This window comes from Cyprinus carpio, chromosome B8 (genome assembly GCF_018340385.1).
Source record: "Cyprinus carpio isolate SPL01 chromosome B8, ASM1834038v1, whole genome shotgun sequence".
In the NCBI taxonomy this organism is placed as follows: Eukaryota; Metazoa; Chordata; class Actinopteri; order Cypriniformes; family Cyprinidae; genus Cyprinus; species Cyprinus carpio.
This window is the reverse complement of record NC_056604.1, coordinates 178,612-198,062: the sequence shown is the minus strand read 5'-3', so window position 1 is coordinate 198,062 and position 19,451 is coordinate 178,612. Positions and strand designations below refer to the sequence as shown.

At 35.5% G+C, this 19,451-nt stretch overlaps 2 protein-coding genes across 4 annotated transcripts; one reads left to right on the top strand and one right to left on the bottom strand.

Moving 5' to 3' along the window:
• Positions 1 to 3,595: 3,595 nt before the first annotated feature.
• LOC109094923 (zinc finger protein 692-like) lies at positions 3,596 to 6,876 on the bottom strand. Of its 3 annotated transcripts, none has more exons than XM_042729145.1 (8): positions 6,550 to 6,876; positions 6,418 to 6,481; positions 6,252 to 6,329; positions 6,063 to 6,173; positions 5,702 to 5,780; positions 5,394 to 5,508; positions 4,332 to 4,431; positions 3,596 to 4,168 (listed from the first exon to the last, which is right to left on the bottom strand). In XM_042729145.1, the coding sequence occupies exons 1-8, from the start codon at positions 6,632 to 6,634 to the stop codon at positions 3,886 to 3,888; spliced, it is 915 nt and encodes a 304-aa protein (XP_042585079.1). In that variant the 5' UTR covers positions 6,635 to 6,876; the 3' UTR covers positions 3,596 to 3,885. The 3 variants fall into 3 exon arrangements, with proteins under 3 accessions (XP_042585079.1, XP_042585080.1, XP_042585081.1); XM_042729146.1 differs by having other exon boundaries at positions 4,020 to 4,161; XM_042729147.1 differs by having other exon boundaries at positions 4,022 to 4,161; positions 4,296 to 4,431.
• A 6,042-nt stretch (positions 6,877 to 12,918) lies between these two features.
• On the top strand, positions 12,919 to 17,244 carry LOC109095386 (leupaxin-like). Its single transcript, XM_042729144.1, has 9 exons — positions 12,919 to 13,056; positions 14,013 to 14,137; positions 14,661 to 14,713; positions 14,849 to 14,948; positions 15,125 to 15,388; positions 15,477 to 15,650; positions 16,150 to 16,231; positions 16,381 to 16,529; positions 16,732 to 17,244. The coding sequence occupies exons 1-9, from the start codon at positions 12,936 to 12,938 to the stop codon at positions 16,996 to 16,998; spliced, it is 1,335 nt and encodes a 444-aa protein (XP_042585078.1). The 5' UTR covers positions 12,919 to 12,935; the 3' UTR covers positions 16,999 to 17,244.
• The last annotated feature ends 2,207 nt before the right edge of the window (positions 17,245 to 19,451 follow it).

Here is a 19,451-nt window from a genome sequence, read left to right as displayed (position 1 = left end):
AATATTTAATAAAAATATAATTAAAAAGGAAGTAAACACTGTAACCAACAGGGCACTCAGTATTCTGGGAAGTTTGTGTGCATTGGGAATCATATTTTTCAAATAAAGAAAGGTTTACACTCATTTTACATACAACACACAGAAAAAAATGACATGAATATGACAGTGAGCAAATGCACAAAGCGCAGCATAATCTGAAATCACGAGTTTAAAGCATTAAATTCACACGGACCGACCATCAGAACACACGATCATGCCGAATAAAATGCACACTTCACAAGATCTCACAAACGGATTTGACTAAGTTTGCAAGGTTTGTGAAATTAAATGTTCATTAGCCATTCAAAGATTAGTTTAAATGATATAAATTTGTATTTGCTTAATGCTGATGTTAAACGAGAAAGTATTATAATGTTTGCCTTTCTATTACTAATAATATAAAATCAATTATTATAATACATTATATACAAAATAATAATAATAATAATAATAATAATAATAATAATAATAATAATAATAATAATAGCACCCACCTGGGCGAAACCACAATCTCAAAATAATTAGCATACAATTATGCAACTTCATACCAAATATCTTGGGTCTCCATCATTTTTACTAATCCATAACTTCTGACTGTTTTTTCCTATTTCTCTGAAATTTAAAATAATGCATCTAGACTTTGCTCTATTTTCTTAATGAATGCAAAATGAGGCGAGTATTTAATAGCTTATAATGAAAAATGAAAACATACACTGATGTAAAACACTTGGTCATCAAATTTATGTTAACAATCGGTTTAATTCATAATGACTTGATAAATCAGTCTATTAATTCAATGTTTGGGATTTTTTTGTCAGTTTTTTTACTGGTCACTTAACTCGAGAACCTCTTGGAATTTTTCACGGACAACAATTTGACGAGAAGCTACATTACAAAAATCAGATGGTTGAATGGTTTGTTAATTTGTTTTTAAAAACACTCCTGCATTATTTCCTGTCTTAGCCACATCTCAATGCCCTCAAGTACGTCTTAATTGTCTTAAGAATGTTATGTTTGTGTACTGTAGTTACAGATTATAATTTTGTGAATCTCTGGGTTCTTTTAAGGACAGACTGAACAAGAACAAGTCAAGACACACACTCAAAGGAAAATCTGCATCTGCATCACAAGACTCTTATCATGAGGCGGGAATACCATGCCGAACATTTACAAAACACGCTGCAAGAGATCACACAGTGGAGTTACATAGTAGAGTACAGTGTATATGAGCCCCAGGATCTGTGTTGCACAACAACTCAGCTTTTGACTTTGTGGGAATATGACGAACTAGCCTGCAGCAATTCTCCACAAATCTACAACCACATGGCACACTATAGCTCAGGATGTGAAACTGTGCACCAAGTGTTTCTAGAAATAACCTGCCACACTTCCGAACAGGCGACTGGCCACTTCTAGAGATATTTCCCCTGATCCACTCCATCAAGAATGACAGGGACATTATTCATCCACACAATTTGCAAAACAAATGATGCGTCCTTTAAGGCATGAAATTCGAAATAGAGCTGCTTTTAGAATCTTAGTGAATCTACACGGATATAAAGACAAACCATTCTAAAGAGTATTCATTAAAACTAACCAGTACTTGTTACTAGAAAGTAATCCAGTATTTTTTTTTTTTAACATGCTTTGGTTTCACAAGTAACCATTCATTTGATTTTAGTACTTCTATTACATACTGGTAGAATTTATTATAAGTGATTTGTATCTGTTTAGTCGCTAGTATAGTTATTCATTACATACTAATATTTATTTTTTCTACTATTCTCTGTTCCATTAATTAAAAGCAGGTTAACTGTTCTATTGTTACTATTTACAATTTGAATATATTTGTCAGTGAATGTAAATTTTAGGTTCATATAATATCTATTCACTTCCAATTGCTGTTGCTGGTACCTATTCCAGTTTTACTAACTATTCTATACATTCAACTGGAACAGACACAAGTGTCTCATAAATTAATACTAGAATCTAAAACATAAATGCAAACAAAGCTGGGACAGATACAAGTATTAGTGCCAAATGAATAGCTACTAGTAAAATTATGTACCAGTAACAACTGGAAAAAGTAATTATCTGAAGTGAATAATGAACTAAAGATAATGTGGAATTTGTTACTAGAATAGTACCTGTATGTAATGAATAAGTACTAGTGACCAATTGAATTTATTAGTAGAGTCATTATTTTAATAAATACTGTCCTAGTAACTAAATGCATAGTTGCTAGTTAAACTAAAACGCACATGTCATCGGTGGAGTATTTACTAATACTTTAAAATAAGCATTAGGCCAAATAACATAAGTACTAGTTAGTTGGCATGTCACATTACTGTACATACAGTTATTGAATGCAAGACCTGAAGCAAAAGATAAAATTCATAGCATAAAACACATATAATTAACAAACAAATTAATCTATCCAACTTTCAAATTCCACCTAAAAGACACAAAATCTCCATTACTTTGCCCATTATTATTCTGTCACAACAACTTCCTTCCAGAAAGCACTGTGTCTGAAGTCTTTGTTCTAGACAGAGGAAATATATGCACTGATGGGGAACAGCGCAACACATGCTGTGCGCTGCCAGCATAAACTGAAACTGACCTTGTAGGAAATGATAAAGCTTTTGCTCCACAATGCTGACTGACACACTGAAACAGAGATGCTCCGCTGGTGAGGCTCACTGTCAGTGACACACACACGATGCGCTGCCTTCTGCTGTACGCCTATTATGTTGCATTCCAGGTAAAATGTTTCAACAGCATAACCAATGACTTCATACTGTGCATAGAAACGTAAAAAATGTGTTACCTGGTTGTGGTTTCAGTAAAAACAACGTGGCTCATTTTCATCGCTGGTAAACGCCGGTAGTTGTTCCCACCGTGCCGCGTTCAATGTGTTACGGAGAGTAGAAGGTTTGAACTAACAGTTGACAGTGTTCGGAAAACCCCGCCCACAGTGCTCCTATTGGTTCACCTTACCCAATCACTCAACCGACAAAAAATTTGTAAGCATGGCAACTGCGTTTCCAAAGTCCCAAATTCCTATCCCCTAGCCAATAGAATAATGGTTCAATTTCAAGAGGCAACGCCCACCTGCCAAAGACAAGAGTCATTGGATAAAGTGTTTGTCAATCAAAGTAATCCTTTATAAAAGGCGGGAACCCTTGAGTTCGATTATTGAATTTCGGAAAGGAATGAATTTGCATATAGTACACTATATGCAAATTCATTTCTTTTCCTAAATTCATAAAGACAAACCGCTGTCCAAATGGCCACAAAAATGAAGTGCTCGTCAAATAAAGTGCGCATCAAATATTTACATATAAACAAGAAAAAATCAATAAAAATACAATAATAAAAGAGCAAAAATGTATTCATAATTATTAACAATAAAAGAGCAAAAATAAAAAAAAGAAGCAAACAATTTTAAAAAGCAGCAAAAAATTCCACCACAAAATATATATATCAAGTTCAGTCAAAAATTGAAATGACACAATGTCACAATTTATCATATTTATTAACATAGTTACCCATGAGCAATGTGTGATATAAGTTAACGACAAATTTAATAATAATAAATTATTAATTAATACACTGACCTTAGTATGCTGATTTAGGTCATTTTACATAAATACAGTCTCTGCATGATGACAAAACAAGACATATTTTAAAAACCACCAGAAAATGAATTAATTTCTCAGATACTGTATGCATCACATGGCAATTTCTCAGCTTTTTTTATTAAAACCAATTAGCCACACAGCAGAGTTTTCTCAAGGATGCACAAATTGTTACATATTTAATCAAAACAGGACATAACAAATGTTATTCTACAGCAGTGTGATTCTTGGAAGCAGAAGGGGAAGATCTGCTGTGCTCCAAGGGATGTGGGAGTGGGTCAGAGGGAAGAAGGGGAAGAGTCAGTTCCGGAGTGGGTGTATCATAGTCTGGGTGGCTCTTGCTACGGTGAACCGTGACATTGTCTCTCTTTTCAAAACGGCGACCGCAAATCTCACAGGGGAACTGGTAGGTGCTCTCAGCATTGTGCTTTCGCATGTGCCAATTCAGAGAGGCTTTCTGTCGACAGGTAAAGCCACACACCTCACACCTAGAAAAAAAAGAGACAGTGCGGGTTATATCTGGAGCTGAAAATTGTAGTAGCGAAGCCTTGAGCAATATAGTCGTTCTGTTAAATATTGATGGGATGTTCATGTAAAAATGAGTTTGGGAGTTACAGGGCCTAGTGCACATGTGTGTGGTGAAACCCATACTGCAGCGGTTTCTCTCTGGTGTGTATCCTGCGGTGGATGATCAGGTTACTGCTGGTTCGGAACGCCCGGGCACAGAACTCACAGATATACTCTCTCTGATCTCACACACACAAAGAATCATACAGAGAGAACCACAGCATGAAAAACAATAGTCCCTACTATTAACTGTACTTGATCAGTGGCTTTGCTTCCAGATACAAATTTAACATTGGAAAACAAAATTAACAATATTCCAACAATTAAAACAACAGTTTTATTTATTAGTTTATTTATATAATATTATATCAAATAAAAATATTGTTACATTATTATATTTTCTTTTAGCATCTATAATTGTTCATAGTTTTTTAGAACTTTTTTGGAACAACTTTATATTAAGCGTCTCTACCTACGATGTATTAACATTTAAAATAATCATTTGATACAATGCACTTATTTTGTAAGTACATGTTTTTATATCGTACTTATATTTAAAAATACCTTAAGGTAATGACATCTGTAATTAATTTATGTAATTACATCTAAGTACACTGTTGTTGATCCTACCACTACTCCTTAACCAACCCTTAAAGCTAACCATACCACCAAACCTATCCCCAAACTTTTTTTTTTTCTTTTTCACCTTATCCATTTTGGCATCTCTTTAATCTTCTACCAAATTAACTGAATGAAATATAGATTAATTTGTGTCAAAATACAGTAAAGTGTGATTAGATACCCAGCCTTACAACAAAAATAACGCAACAACAAAAAAAAACATAGGAGTTTTCTTCTCCCCTCTAAAAAAAAATAAAAATATTTTTTTTTTTTTTTCATTTTATTATTGCATTCAGCATTGTTGTTTACCTGCAAAACAGACATATATCCCACAAGCTGACAACCACTGGATTAGAAGAATTTAATTACCATATTATTTTTTTTTTTTACCTGAATAGACTAATGTTGAGATACTGTCTGGACATATCAATGCATGCATATACTCATACATATAGTTCCTGTCCACCCAGAAGTACACCGGATGACATTTATCACAAATATCATTCATATGGACTAAAAACTCACTACTATGTAACTTCACATGTTCCTTCGGACGCTTCTTAATATTGAATGACTCGCTGCAGGTGGGGTGCGAGCAGATGAAGCTCTTCTGCTGGAGATGTTGGTACTTGACGTGATGCTGTGGAGAAGAACAGATTGTGAGATGCTTTGCCATCCTGTCACAGTGTTCATGCTTTTCCATAAAACCTTGCAGTTTATCCTGGATCAGTGCAAAATAATGGAAACTAGAGTTCTTCTCTCTCAGAGTTGTTTTAGTCCAGTAAAGATTAATGAATATGTCATGGACATGTCAATACTGACTCAGCACTCACATTTAGATATTGCAGACTAGAAAAAATCTTATCGCAGCCTTCAAACTCGCAAGTCAAAATGACTCTGGATGTTGATTTTCTGTAAACACAAAGACAAGTATCATCTAAATATGATGTTAACACATGATACAACAGGACATTCCAAATAAAACCATGGAAAATAACCAAATACATAAATAAATTACTGTTCTAATATTTAAAATATACATAACTATCTATACATAAAAAACTATCTAAATATAAAATACTATATAAATGTTTTTAAACCTATAGGTCGGTGAGAAAAGTGTACAGAACTTTAGGGTTCCACTCAACTTATTGGGAATCAAAATACAGAAATATGTGCTGTTAGACAAATCACCTGATATTTTTAAGAGTTCCTGTCTTTTTGTTGGCATTGTGTGTCTCAGGAGGATCTGATTTACTCTGGGTCCCTCTGTTGGTTAAATTCAGCACTGCAACTTCCTCATTGCTAGGAAAAAGAGAGTTCATTTAACTTATGTCTTTTTCAGTCATTAAGTGTTTCAGTACAAATGAATAGCGCACATACATATCGGTGGGACTTTGGTTTTCAATGGAAACTCTTGCAGGTCCATCTCCTGTCAGCTCATTACTGTCTTCTGGGGATCTGACAGTCAGAAAAAAAAATCAAAGAGACTTAAAACTGAAACAAAATATTGTAGATACAGCTAAACCAAATATGCAAAGATATATACCCATGATCTGAATGTAAAAAGTCAACAGCCACATCATTTCCTGTCCCAGGAGTCGCTGGAACACCTTAACACGTGGTTGTAGTTAGTCAAAAACAGCATATGTCTTTGAGAAAAATACTTAAAAACAGTCACCTGCATTATTGTTTTCCCTAAACATTTCAGACCTCGTCTTGCGTTTCTGTTCTGTGTCATTTGTGGTAACTTCTTGTCTTTCCATGTCTGTGTCTGGATCCTTCAGCTGCCTTCTGCCTCATTGTTTGAGTCTCTTTGGGCTAAATGCAGTTCTATCACCTTGATTTTTCAATGTCATTACGTTCTTAAGAGGAGACCACAAAAAATGATGTCCATTTTTCGCAGGTGTATTTGAGACACACGCACACCTCTTTGGACTCAGTTTCAGCTTCTCTTGTCCCTGCTGCATGAGAGCTCTGATCTCGCTCTGTTGTTTTTTTGACACTGCCACAAAACACAACACTGGAAAAGAGCATGCATGTCCATCCATGTCTGTACAAAAACAATAAGATCCCCCAAAAACTACTCCGTAGTAGACAACAAAGTGCTTGTCTCTCCTTTCCCATCGCCTAAAGAAGCCCAGTACAGACCAAAAGTTTGGAAACATTACTATTTTTAATGTTTTTGAAAGAAGTATATATATATATATATATATATATATTATATATATATATATATATATATATATATATATATATATATCTAGAGCAGACCAAAAAGTTTGGAAACATTACTATTTTTAATGTTTTTGAAAGAAGTTTCTTCTGCTCATCAAGCCTGCATTTATTTGATCAAAAATAAAGAAAAAAATTTAATATTATGATATATTATTACAATTTAAAATAATTGCTTTTAAATTTATTATACTTTAAATTATCATTTATTTCTGTGATGCAAAGCTGAATTTTTAGGATCATTAGCAAAAATACTATAATAACAAAACATACTTACAGTAGCTGATTCAGAAGCGCCAGATTGTCGTAGCAAAGTCAGAATTACCTCCACTCCTAGGTTCACGAAACGGTCGTCCATAAAATGCGTTGCTGTTCTGTTGTAAGTAATCTTAAAAATTCCAAAATGCATCTACTTTAAGAAGGCCAAATAAAGTGCTTTTGCTTTCGCCTCGATACACAGCATCTCCCTGACATTGTTGCTTCAACACTAACTGCGGTTACTGAAACCACGCCTTCTTTCTTTGAGTGAACATTTGGGAGGCATTACGCAAATATCTCCACATAGTGATGTAGAGCTGTGGGGGCGTGTTTGAATGAGCCACTTTAGGGGGGCGTGACAGAGTCTTAACTTCTATAAAGAATATCTCTTTGCAACTTTACAGATCTTCTTCATGCACCAATAGCTTGTAACACTCCAAAGAGAAAGGAAAAATTTAAATCGCATCATATGACCCCTTTAAGGCCCGTTCACAACAAAGACAATAACTATAACAATAACTATAAAGTTTTAATAATGTTTTTAATTCTGTGAGAATAGGGAAATCTACACTACAGTAATAATGATAATGACAAAGAGGAACAATATCACTGGAATCACTTTCAAAATGATATTGTCCAGCTGATCAGAATCTACCCGACTTTAAAGAGCTTAAGCATTTAAAGCAGCAGACAACATAACAGCATTATGCGCTCAAACAGAAATTCATTCTGCATTGGTGTGGATGCTAATGCATTTAGCATTGTAGTTATCCTCATACTATAGTTATAATTTTTGGTGTCAATGGGTCTTTATTTAGTATTTTTGTCTTGTTTTTTTTTTCAGTACAAATAACTAAAACAAAGATTAATTTACTTGAGAACCAAAATTACAGAAGATATTAAGTCTTGTTTTCTGAAAGAAAAAAAAAAGTTATCAAAATTAAGCGAGTTTATGCTTGAAGCAAAAATAAATAAATAAATGTTACTGGGGTAAGAAAAATAAACTTAATTCAAAGAGTAAAGAAGATTATTTGTCTCTTTCCATGGAGAGGAGCATAAACTCACTTAATGTAATACATTTTCCGAAAACGAATAAGTAATTTTCCTTCTTAAATAAATGCATTTTGATTTATGAATTGTCTAATACATGTAATGGGCAACAAGACAAAAATATTAAGAAAGAAAATCTTGCATTTTTTTAATGTTTAACAACACAAAATATGTTTTATTTAGTTATGATGAAATCATAGAGGTTAATATACTTGATAAATGATAAAGTATTATAGAATCAATTATGTCAGACTTGTCTTTTTGTTGTTAACCAATCCCTTAAAGGAGGGAATCTGTGGTTTGCCTGAGCACTTGATACAAACTCTTGAAGCATAGCTGCAAAACATAAAGCAAATGTCATTGTCAGTTAGACCACATTTTATCTGAAATGCTTCACACAGCACTAAAAGACCTGGCTGTCAGCCATACCTCAATATGTTTAGAACTCCATAAATCACAAGTTCATCTGTGCTTTTCTGCCTATACGTTCTTTAAAGCTCACTCATAATTCCTGTCTTTTCCCTGTATGATTTGGAACTGGTTCAGAAAATCTGAGTCTCATCTTCAAAGCCAGAATCAACAACTGCAGATGCAATTCAACAGGAATTCTAGAACGTGCATCCAGCGAACTGTCATCTAGTGGGTCTAAGGGTAACTGTATCTCTCTGCAGAACAGGATGACTGTATTACACCTCTCCAGCAGATGCTGAGCGAGCTCTGAGTGAAGAGAGAAGCCCAGTTTCTCTTTGAGCTGACCCCAGCTCTGCAGACACGAGCCCAGCCGCACACGAGACTTACTCCTGCGGGCATCCAGCTCCCTGCGCCGCTGAGTGTCTTTAGAGGATGACATCATACTGACAGGTGCCACTCAAAATCAGGTGAAGATGATGAGAGGTTTGTATGTTCGTTGCTGTAGAACAAATGTGGACTGAAATCATCAGACAGATGAATAAATTGTTTAAGTGGCAATCATTGGTTTCCAAAATGTCATATTTGCAAAAGGTATTGTAAGAGCACTGTAATGGTTTTAATTACAGTTACAGCACAACTGCATAAATAAAGGGCTCCCATACTAATTTATTAATATTAATTAATTATGACTACTGTATTATGACTATTATGGCTGTATTATAATCATTATGATTACTACATTTAATTCGGGGTAACTTTGCAGCCTTGTCAATAAATCTAATACATATCTATATTAGATTTACTACATAGAAAAAAAACAGAATATAAAACAGTTCATATAAAATCTAATTGATATCGAGATGAGGTTGACTATTATGTTCTGAAACATTAAGTGTTTTTTTGGAAAACAAAAACTCATATTTAAAAAATCAGGCTATTTTGTACTCTGTTCATGGGAAGATCCAGCAGCAGCTGCTCTTATGCCTGATTTTATGTATGTGCATAATATGTCTTAAAGGGGTCATATGATGTGATTTCAAGTTTTCCTTGCTCTTTGGAGTGTTACAAGCTGATTGTGCATAGATAAGATCCCTGAAGTTGCAAAGACTAAAGTCTCAAAACCAAAGAGATATTCTTTATCAAAGTTAAGACTGCCACACCCACCTAAAACGGCTCCCACATCTAACATGCCCCCACATCTCTACGTCATAATGTGGAAATATTTGCGTAATGCCATCCAAATGTTCACGCAAAGAAAAAAGGTGTGGTTTCAGCAACCGCAGTTAGTGTTGAAGCAGCCATGTCAGGGAGATGCTGTGTGTATCGAGGCGAAAGCAAAAGCACTTTATTTGGCCTTCTGAAAATAGATGCATGTAGGAATCTTTAAGATTACTTACAACAGAACAGCAACGCATTTTATGGACGACCGTTTGAGGTAATTCTGACTTTGCTTAGACAATCTGGCGCTTCTTTTTGAAGTTATTAGTTATTAAGTATTTGCTATTGACTGTTCAAATGCGAATTTTCAAATTGTTAGTTTTTCGTTCACACAGAGTATTCATCTGTGTGTGTGATAAAGAGAGAGAGAGAGAGAGAGAGACAGGGTCACACAGTGGAGTCAGCTGTCTTAACCGTCCGTGACTTGTGTACTGCAAACACATACGAGCTTCATCACTGTGTCTGTCACGCGACTCTCAATCGCAGCTTCAAAAACAAGCCCAAAACAAGCCCAATATATTTTTATCATTTATCATCAATATTATTTATTATCAATTATTTATTACCAATTAATGAGCCTGCAATATAATAAACTGATTAAACTATTAAACCTTTTTAACTGAAAAGCAAAAACATAAGTTATTTTACGAAAATCAGCAAACCGCAACAAAGCAGGAACAAAACTCATCTCCAATCACCTATGAGCAGAACAGGATTGGAGAGATGGAAAAGGAAAAAAACACAAGAGCTTCAAAGGGGAGCTGTAACACAGCCACATATTTATAACCTACTAAATTATTGGCTATTCGAACCAAATATACTCTTAGTATTAGTAACAAAAACACTTAAAAAATTAAAAAATTACTGCCCGTGATAATTAGGCTAATACATTACAAAAACATTGTAAAAATTAAAAATTAAAAAAAAAAAAAAAATAAAAAAACTCCACACCAACCCACTACAACTACTTACTATAATTACATTGACAACAGACTCACTCAACTTAAAATTGAACTTGACTTTTCCTCCAATCCCTCAGTGAAAAAAAATTAACGTTAAAAAAAGGCGTGTGAGGAGTAGGCGGAATATTTGCCAAACTGCGCTACAGAGCTTATATTTTTGCACCAACTGGCCATTAACTGTGAGCAGACTTTGAGCAAGAGTGTCAATCAATGCATTGGAGAATACAGTGAACATAAATGAAAAGAAACGAAGTTGCTTGTCAGGTTTTCCTAACAAGCAACCATATATTACAAAATAACGCCAAAAAAACGCAACCCAGGATTTTTTCATGCAACTTTACAAAAAAGAAGCCCAAAGTCGCATATAATACGGCAGACTTGGCAACTATGATTATTAACTGTCTTTACATTTATTTTGAAAGATGAAGCTTGCGATTATGGAAAGGGGCATTACATTTCCAACGAGTGCTTGCAGTGTTCACCCAATCACAATGCACTGGGTCAGTTGGCCAATCAGAGCAGACTGTGCTTGTCAGGAGGGACTTTGTAGAAAACGACTCCTTTGAGAGAGGCGGGGCATAGAGGACTTACAATAATGTACAGTATTTGAAAAATAATGTGTTTTTTGAACATTAAAGCATGTCAACATATTCTGTTGCACCAAATACACAAGACAGTGATCTTTAAAAAAAGCATCATATGACCCCTTTAAGCTGACAACTTGTAAGAAACCAGTGACATACCTTAAATAAGACCCTGAGTGATAGTGTTTGCGGGGCCCACTTGATCGAACTGTTGCCCTTTTAAGGAGGACCCGCTCAGTCGATCAGCTCAGTCGAACACTAAAGTTGGTATAAAAAGCATTAAAAAATTCTCGCGATGAAAGAGAAGCTACACAGAATATTGGCTGAAATCCTCTTCTCAGTGCGATTATGTGAAATATGTTCATTCAATATATTCATATATCAATTCGAGCGAGCTGCAGAAACAGAAAGCAAATCGGAAGTTTCCTGTCCCAGAGGTCTTCGCGGCACAGCTAGGATCTATGGGAAATGTAGTCCGAAAACAAACATCTGTGCAATATTATCATTTTTTATGATAATCCAGTGTTTTAAGCATTACAACGCTTGTTCTAAGTCATTTCTAAGACATATTACAATACAAAAAAAATTGTATAAATATCCAAATCAAACTACATTTATATTAAGTAAACCACTTTCATTTAATCTCCATATTATTGTTTACATTTCTTAAGCAAACTACCTTAATACATTGTCCCCCGGTTTCCTTTACATTTTACATTTACATTTAATCAGTTAGCAGACACTTTTGTCCAAAACGACTGACAAATGAGACCAATAGAAGCAATCAGACCAAGGAGAGAACAACAACGGTATACAAGTCCCATGACAAGTCTCAGTTAGTCTAGCACAGAACCCATAGCTATGGTTTTTTTTTTCTCCCAAGGTTTCATAGACAAGGTTTAAGCCTAGTCCCAGAATAAAATGTAAGTCTGAGCTGTTATAACTAAAAGAAACTTGAACTGATTGATCTTAAAAAATATATCAATGCCATCAATTTGTTTTGTCTCAAGAGGGACACCAGTGATGTTTTTTGTAAGGCACATTTATAAAAAATACTTACAGTACATGTCCTAATTGAACGATGGCTTAATCCTGGCTTAGTCTAAACCCTGTCTGTGAAACCACACCTGTGTGTCATGATTTCAATAGCCTATATAATGTTTACACATTTAACATTTTCAATAATTTTCTAAAATATAGACTATAAGTACACTTGATTTTGTAATACCACTACATTTATTACTACTACAACTATGTTAGCAAACGGTAGCAAAAATGCAACAGGATAAAAGACATGAGAAAAGGAGTGTAACGACAACAACTCAAAAAGGAAGCAACATCAGTTTCACATGTTAGACTGGGCTCAACCCACAGCTGCATGTATCAGATCACCCTACCACACATCACTAGGAACACAACGCACACCACTTACCTCTCATCTCACAGCCCAGACCACAATGGATGAACTCGGTGAGTTGTTCAACTATATTTTATGTCTATTTTATATGTCATTCTAACAATAAAGTCTTAATCAATGTAAATATGTACTGTAACATATTTGTAATCCAAAGGCTGAGATGATTTTCTACGTTTATTTTCTATCATTTTACTACAGTTCTCTGGTAATCTCATTTAGACTGTGACCTATAAATACAAGCAGGTATTTGTGGTATGAGAATTGTTCTGTGACTGTTTCAGTGGTTTACTCATTTTAGACTAAAACACTCATCAGCATGCCACACATTTCAATGCGACCAGTGCATTATCAGTGAAAAGCTGTGACATTTTAGAAAATAGACAAAACACATTAATGAATCGACACTGATGCTGTTGAACCAAACAACAGCATCAGTGTAAAGTCCCTGAAGATGTAACAGGATGTAACACGTTTGAATACAGGTTTGTGTACCCAAGCCATTCTAAGAGAGATTTTGAGGTGTTACATATATATACATATATGCATTTTTTTGCTGGTAGCACTTTGGTATACTTACGATTTATTTTTCTTCTCCGCATGTGAAAACTAATGACTCCTGTCACTCTTAAGAATAAACTGATGTTCTTGTGAAGGATTTTTTTTTTTTTTAATCTCCTATTTATCTTGGTATTTTGACAGAAGTGAGTCACATAACCCATGTCTTTATTTCTATGTCAGCAAAAAAGTGTGGCAAAAGTTTGAAATTCATGTGTTTGTTATTTCATGTTCTGCATCCGTTGCGATGACAGTGACATGCCTTTTCACTTCCTCAGGAAATGACACGGATTGCTAACGTATAGTGGTTTTCCTTTAGTTCAATCATAACCATGACTACCTCAGTGCAGGAAGGTTTTTTTTTTTTTTTTGGTTGTTTTACGTGTCAAAGTTTGTGTTCAGTGTTCACTGATTTCAGTGCAGGTGTTTCACATGTGTGAATCTGATATTGCAGACATGCTTTTAGAGGAGCTGGCTCAGAACTCCACCCAGACTTCAAATGTTCCTGCAACCATTCCACCCAAAACTCTCCAACTGGGAGCCTTGGTTAAAAGTAGCAACACAGCTCAGCTTGAACAAGTAATAACATTTCAGGCCAATTCATTTTCAAACTGAATTTAAACAAGAAATTGAAAAGCATTAAAATTTAGAAAACTTTCAAAAACAGTTTGGGGCTGGTAAGATTGGTCTCTTATGCTCATGCTCTTTTCTATTTGAATATATTTTGAAGTATAAATTATTCTTGTGACAACAAAGCTAAATTTTCAGCAGTCTTCAGTGTCACACGATCCTTCAGAAATCATTCTAAAATGCTGATTTGTTGCTCAAGAAACTTTTCTGATTATCATCAATGCTGAAAACAGTTGTGCTGCCTCATATTTTTGTGGAAACCATAATGCATTTTTTTCAGGATTCTTTGATGAATCGAAAGTTCAAAAGAAGCATGTATTTGATATAAATTGTTTTAATTTTTTTTTATTGCTGAATTAAAGTATGAACTTCTTTAAAAACATCTTACTGACCCCAAACTTTGAACTATTTAATATCTACAGAATTTAGTCCCAAACTGAGCCATTCTAATGTCTTTCTCCTCCCATTACAGACTGACTCCTCAGGATTTGTTGCTGGTCCAGGAAAGACATGTAGTCCCTACAGGTATATCCACCTCCCTCCAAAATCTGGAGTAGAAAGAGCCTGTCCGTTGATGTATATTATTCATAAAATACCTTTTGGCATACATGGTGTCCTTGGAGGTTTAGCAGTTAAATAAGAAGAAGAATCTATTTCTAGTGTGGTTCCAGTCCCCGTGGAGGCCGGAGTGATGAGTCCCGGCACAGCTACACGAGAGCTCGACTCCATCATGAATGAGCTGCTAGGACTAGGCCTGGAGGTGAGTGAAACATGAGGTGGACATCAATTCATGCATCAGCTGCTGTCTGTTAAATCACTGTTGCACATTATGAGTATCACCAGAAGAGGGCAGTATAAGCACATTAAGGTTATGCCCCCTTGTCAATTACTGAAAGAAGTCATTAAAATTGTCCAAAAATGCTTCATTTTGTATAGGTTTCAGAACCCACATCAAACCCACCTCCAGTGGCTCACAAGTCAATGAAAGACAAAATACCTGAGGAAACTAAAGAAAGTGATAGTGGAAAGCAAAAAGAGGCTAAGAAACCACAGCATCCTCCTCTGTCAGAGAAAGTATCCAAGAATGTGGATGCTATAGACGACTTGCTGGGCTCTCTCAGCTCAGACATGGAGAAAATGGGGGTCCGGACAGCTGCCAAAGGCCACTGTGCTTCTTGTGGCAAGTGTATAGCTGGGAAGGTACTACCAAGAGGCAGACAACAAATCTACAAATTGCTAATCAGTTTTCTGTACTAACAAACATGTCATCCTGTATTCCAAACTGCAGATGATCACAGCTTTGGGTCAGGTGTGGCATCCAGAACACTTTGTGTGCACGGCATGCAGCGAGGAACTGGGCACATGTGGCTTCTTTGAGAGAGACGGCAGGCCGTACTGTGAGAAAGACTACCAGAACCTCTTCTCCCCTCGCTGCGGTTACTGCAAGGGTCCTATTACTCAGGTGACCTGCCATATCTGTCTCTGTTTACCCTCTGAAAGCTCCTTGTTAGAATTTCCCCAGGCATGTTAACTGAAAATTGGGAAAGTTATGGCTCCATCCAGTAACTGAATTATTACAAATTATTAGAGTAACCATTATAGTAAACCAAATTATTATGAATTATTATAGTATTATAAGTAAACAAAATTAATTAATAACCTTAATGTTTATATATATATATATATATATATATATATATATATATATATATATATATATATATATATATATATATATATATATATATATATATATATATTTGGACTTCAACCCACCAGCTCAGAAATACTGCTCTAGACACAACGACTAAACTAAATAGAGTCTATATTTAAATAGCAATAAAATGCAATACTAACTTAAATAAATAAATGTGGAATGTGATTTTCCACTCTTTCTCTTCACAAACAAATGAATTATTCTAGCCAATCAAGCAGGTGATCATTTATTGTGTTTTGCACAGAACATTCTAACAGCAATGGATCAGACATGGCACCCAGAACATTTTTTCTGCAGCCACTGCGGAGATCTATTTGGACCTGATGGTGAGACAACTGCAGATTTATCAATTAAACTAAAACAATTTATCAACACACGAATGCCAAGAACATCCCACACTACATTTTGTGAGTCAGCAGATCTGGTCGTCATTTGAGAAATGACCGTTTGTACTGAATGAATCTGTCTTTTCCAGGGTTTCTGGAGAGAGATGGTAAACCATATTGCTCTAGGGATTTCTACCGCCTCTTTGCACCCAAATGCTCCGGCTGTGGAGAGCCAGTGAAGGAGAACTATCTGTCTGCAGCCAATGGAACCTGGCACCCTGACTGCTTTGTCTGTGCGGTGAGTGAATTAGTGGCGTTGAAGGCTGGAATGCAATACAGTCATGTGACTCACTCCTTATAAATAAGGAATATGGAGTCAGTCAGTCTGTACTATTGTGTGAGCTTCAAAGGTGAATTCTTCACCTTCCTAATCTATCACTCCAGAACATTCTTTTTCATTAAACGTTTCTTTAATACCCTCTTTCTGCATCTCTTTCCAGGACTGCCTGAAGCCTTTTACAGACGGTTGCTTCCTTGAGTTGAACGGTCGGCCCCTCTGTTCCCTGCACTATCACTCCAGACAGGGCACTCTGTGTGGCACCTGCGGAGAGCCCATCTCGGGTCGCTGCATCGCTGCTCTGGACCGCAAGTTTCACCCTGAACACTTTGTGTGTGCGTTTTGCCTTCGGCAACTGAGTCAGGGAGTGTTTAAGGAGCAGGCAGGGAAGCCATACTGTTCAGTTTGTCATACAAAACTCTTTGTGTGAAAAACTTGATGTTTATCAAGCAAAATCAAAGTTTTAAAGTGGTTCTCAAACTTTTTAAAGCCCCCCCCCACCTTGAAAAATAATATAAAATATACAAATAAATATAAAATAAACAAATAAATATATTAATATATTAGAAAATATATTAAATTAATTAGGATTCATTTTGTGATTCCAGGAGTGATAAAACCTGTATTTTCTTTAATAAAAACAATAATTACTGAGAGAAAATTAACAAATAAAAATGTGACTTCAGTTTCCATCTTGATTTTTTTTTTTTTTTTTTACATTTTAATTAAGATTATTTTAACATATTAGTATTTTTTTTTATTTAAATACTTTAAAGGGTTAGTTCACCCCAAAATTAAAATCCTGTCATTAATTACTCAAGCTCATGTCGTTTCAAACCCGTAAGACCTTCGTTCATCTTCGGAACACAAATTAAGATATTTTTGATGGAATCTGAGAGCTTTCTGACCCTGCATAGACAGCAACGCAACTGAAATGTTCCCAAGTCCAGAAACATAGCAAGGAGATCTGTAAAATAATCCATGTGACATCAGTGGTTCATCCACAATCATACGAAGCAACAAGAATACTTTGTGCGCAAAAGAAAAAAAAAATATTCAACAATTTGTTTTCACCGCATCACCCTGGTGCCATTTTGAAACTGTTTCTTGTTGTTGTGATTTGATCTGAATGGAAACAGCGTATCAGTGTGACACAGCTGACACAGAACAGCAAACATCCAGCAGGTATTCTCCAAAATGGCACCAGGGTGATGCGGAGGAGACAAATTGTTGAATAAAATCGTTTTTTTTTTTTTCTTTTAATTAATGACAGAATTTTCATTTTTGGGTGAACTAACCCTTTAAAGACACCCTGTGGCCCCCTAGTGTGACTCCTAACCCTAAGGTTGTGGGTTTGAGCCTCGGGCTAGCAATACCCCGACTGAGGTGCCCTTGTGCAAGGCAACGAACCCCCAACTTCTCCTTGGGCGTTGCAGCATAAATGGCTGCCCATTGCTACGGGTGTGTGTTCATGGTGTGTTCACTGCTGTGTGTGTGCAGTTTGGATGGGTTAAATGCAGAGCACAAATTCTGAGTATGGGTCACCATACTTGGCTGTATGTCATGTCACTTTGCTGTCACTTTTTTCACTTTGCTTAGGACTACGCCATGAATTCAATTTTGCTCTCATAGGATAACAAAACAAACATACATCTCACAGGCCTTTGAGGAGATTTCTGGGTAAATGCTATTAATGTACTATTATTTCAATAAGGTTTCAATGACTACGAAGACTCAAAATCCTAATTAACTTAATACCCATGTGTTTTCATAGCCCATGCATTACAGTGACATCATGGGGACATTTTCTGTAAACATTCAAAAAGGGTTAAATAACACCGACCATCATTTTCTTGCTTGAACATACATGAACTCTACAGAAGCCTTTTGATTTTGTTGTGCACATGACAAGGTCACATGAGGGAACATCACTGTAGGTATTGCTCAAGGTCCCCTGATTTGTCAACTCCCTGCACTGTTACTCAAGGTTAAGCCAAGCAGTAACTTAAGGATGTGCCTTTTCATCTTCAAAGAATGCTCTTTGATGGTAAGAGATGACAGCTGCTTTTTGGGAGGATGGGTCAAAGATCAAGATGTTTATCACACCATAACAGTCATGAACCACAAGAACCCACAGAGTGAGTGGACAAACACTCATACAGTATGTGGTTGAGATTTAAATGCAGTGACTCAATCTAGCTTTTGCTTACCAGAAATGACACAAGTTCAGTCACAATACTTTCACATTGACAATACTATTACTGACATACAAGAAATGTCAGTTTAATAATTAATAATAATAATTCCTTACATTTATATAGCGCTTTTCTAGGCACTCAAAGCGATTTACATTGTCAGGGGGTATCTCCTCATCCACAATGCCAGGGATCCCCAAGTATGACAATCCCCCCTGTGACAACCCCTATCTCAAATATATATATTTTTGTATTTTGATTTGGTATTAAGTTAATTTAGATTTATAAAGTTTTAAGTTGTATTAATTAGAAGTTGTATTAAAGTTTTTTTTATAAAGACCTTTAAAGCCAATTAAAAAAAAAATTAAATCACACTATAACATGTATTACAGCATTTTTTAAATATCCCAAAACTTTTTTTTTTCTTTTTTTCATTTTGAGTGCTGAGAAAAAAGTATCTTCCTCTCATAAATAGAAATTGGGAAAGAGCGAGAGAGAGAAGGGAAGAGGAACACAGAATGCAGTGGTTGAGAAGACATGTGTAAGCGTTGAGTTTATAAATCATGCTGTCATCACTACATTAGAACTCTCTTTTCTGGTTTATGCAGACTGGATTAAAATACGTTGCTGTCACAAAACAACAGAAGCTGCTCTCTTTCATATTCTCTTGCTCCCTCTTCTCTGTTTA

Excerpts from the sequence above, each read along its gene's own strand:
- LOC109094923 (XM_042729145.1), bottom strand. The coding sequence starts at position 6,634 with ATGGAAAGACAAGAAGTTACCACAAATGACACAGAACAGAAACGCAAG. Across the intron at positions 5,509-5,701 it reads CTAGTCTGCAATATCTAAAT|CATCACGTCAAGTACCAACA; the intron begins GTGAGTGCTGAG and ends TCTTCTCCACAG. Across the intron at positions 4,432-5,393 it reads ACATGTGAAGTTACATAGTA|ATCAGAGAGAGTATATCTGT; the intron begins GTGAGTTTTTAG and ends TGTGTGTGTGAG.
- LOC109095386 (XM_042729144.1), top strand. The coding sequence starts at position 12,936 with ATGTTAGACTGGGCTCAACCCACAGCTGCATGTATCAGATCACCCTAC. Across the intron at positions 13,057-14,012 it reads GACCACAATGGATGAACTCG|ACATGCTTTTAGAGGAGCTG; the intron begins GTGAGTTGTTCA and ends CTGATATTGCAG. Across the intron at positions 14,138-14,660 it reads ACACAGCTCAGCTTGAACAA|ACTGACTCCTCAGGATTTGT; the intron begins GTAATAACATTT and ends CTCCCATTACAG.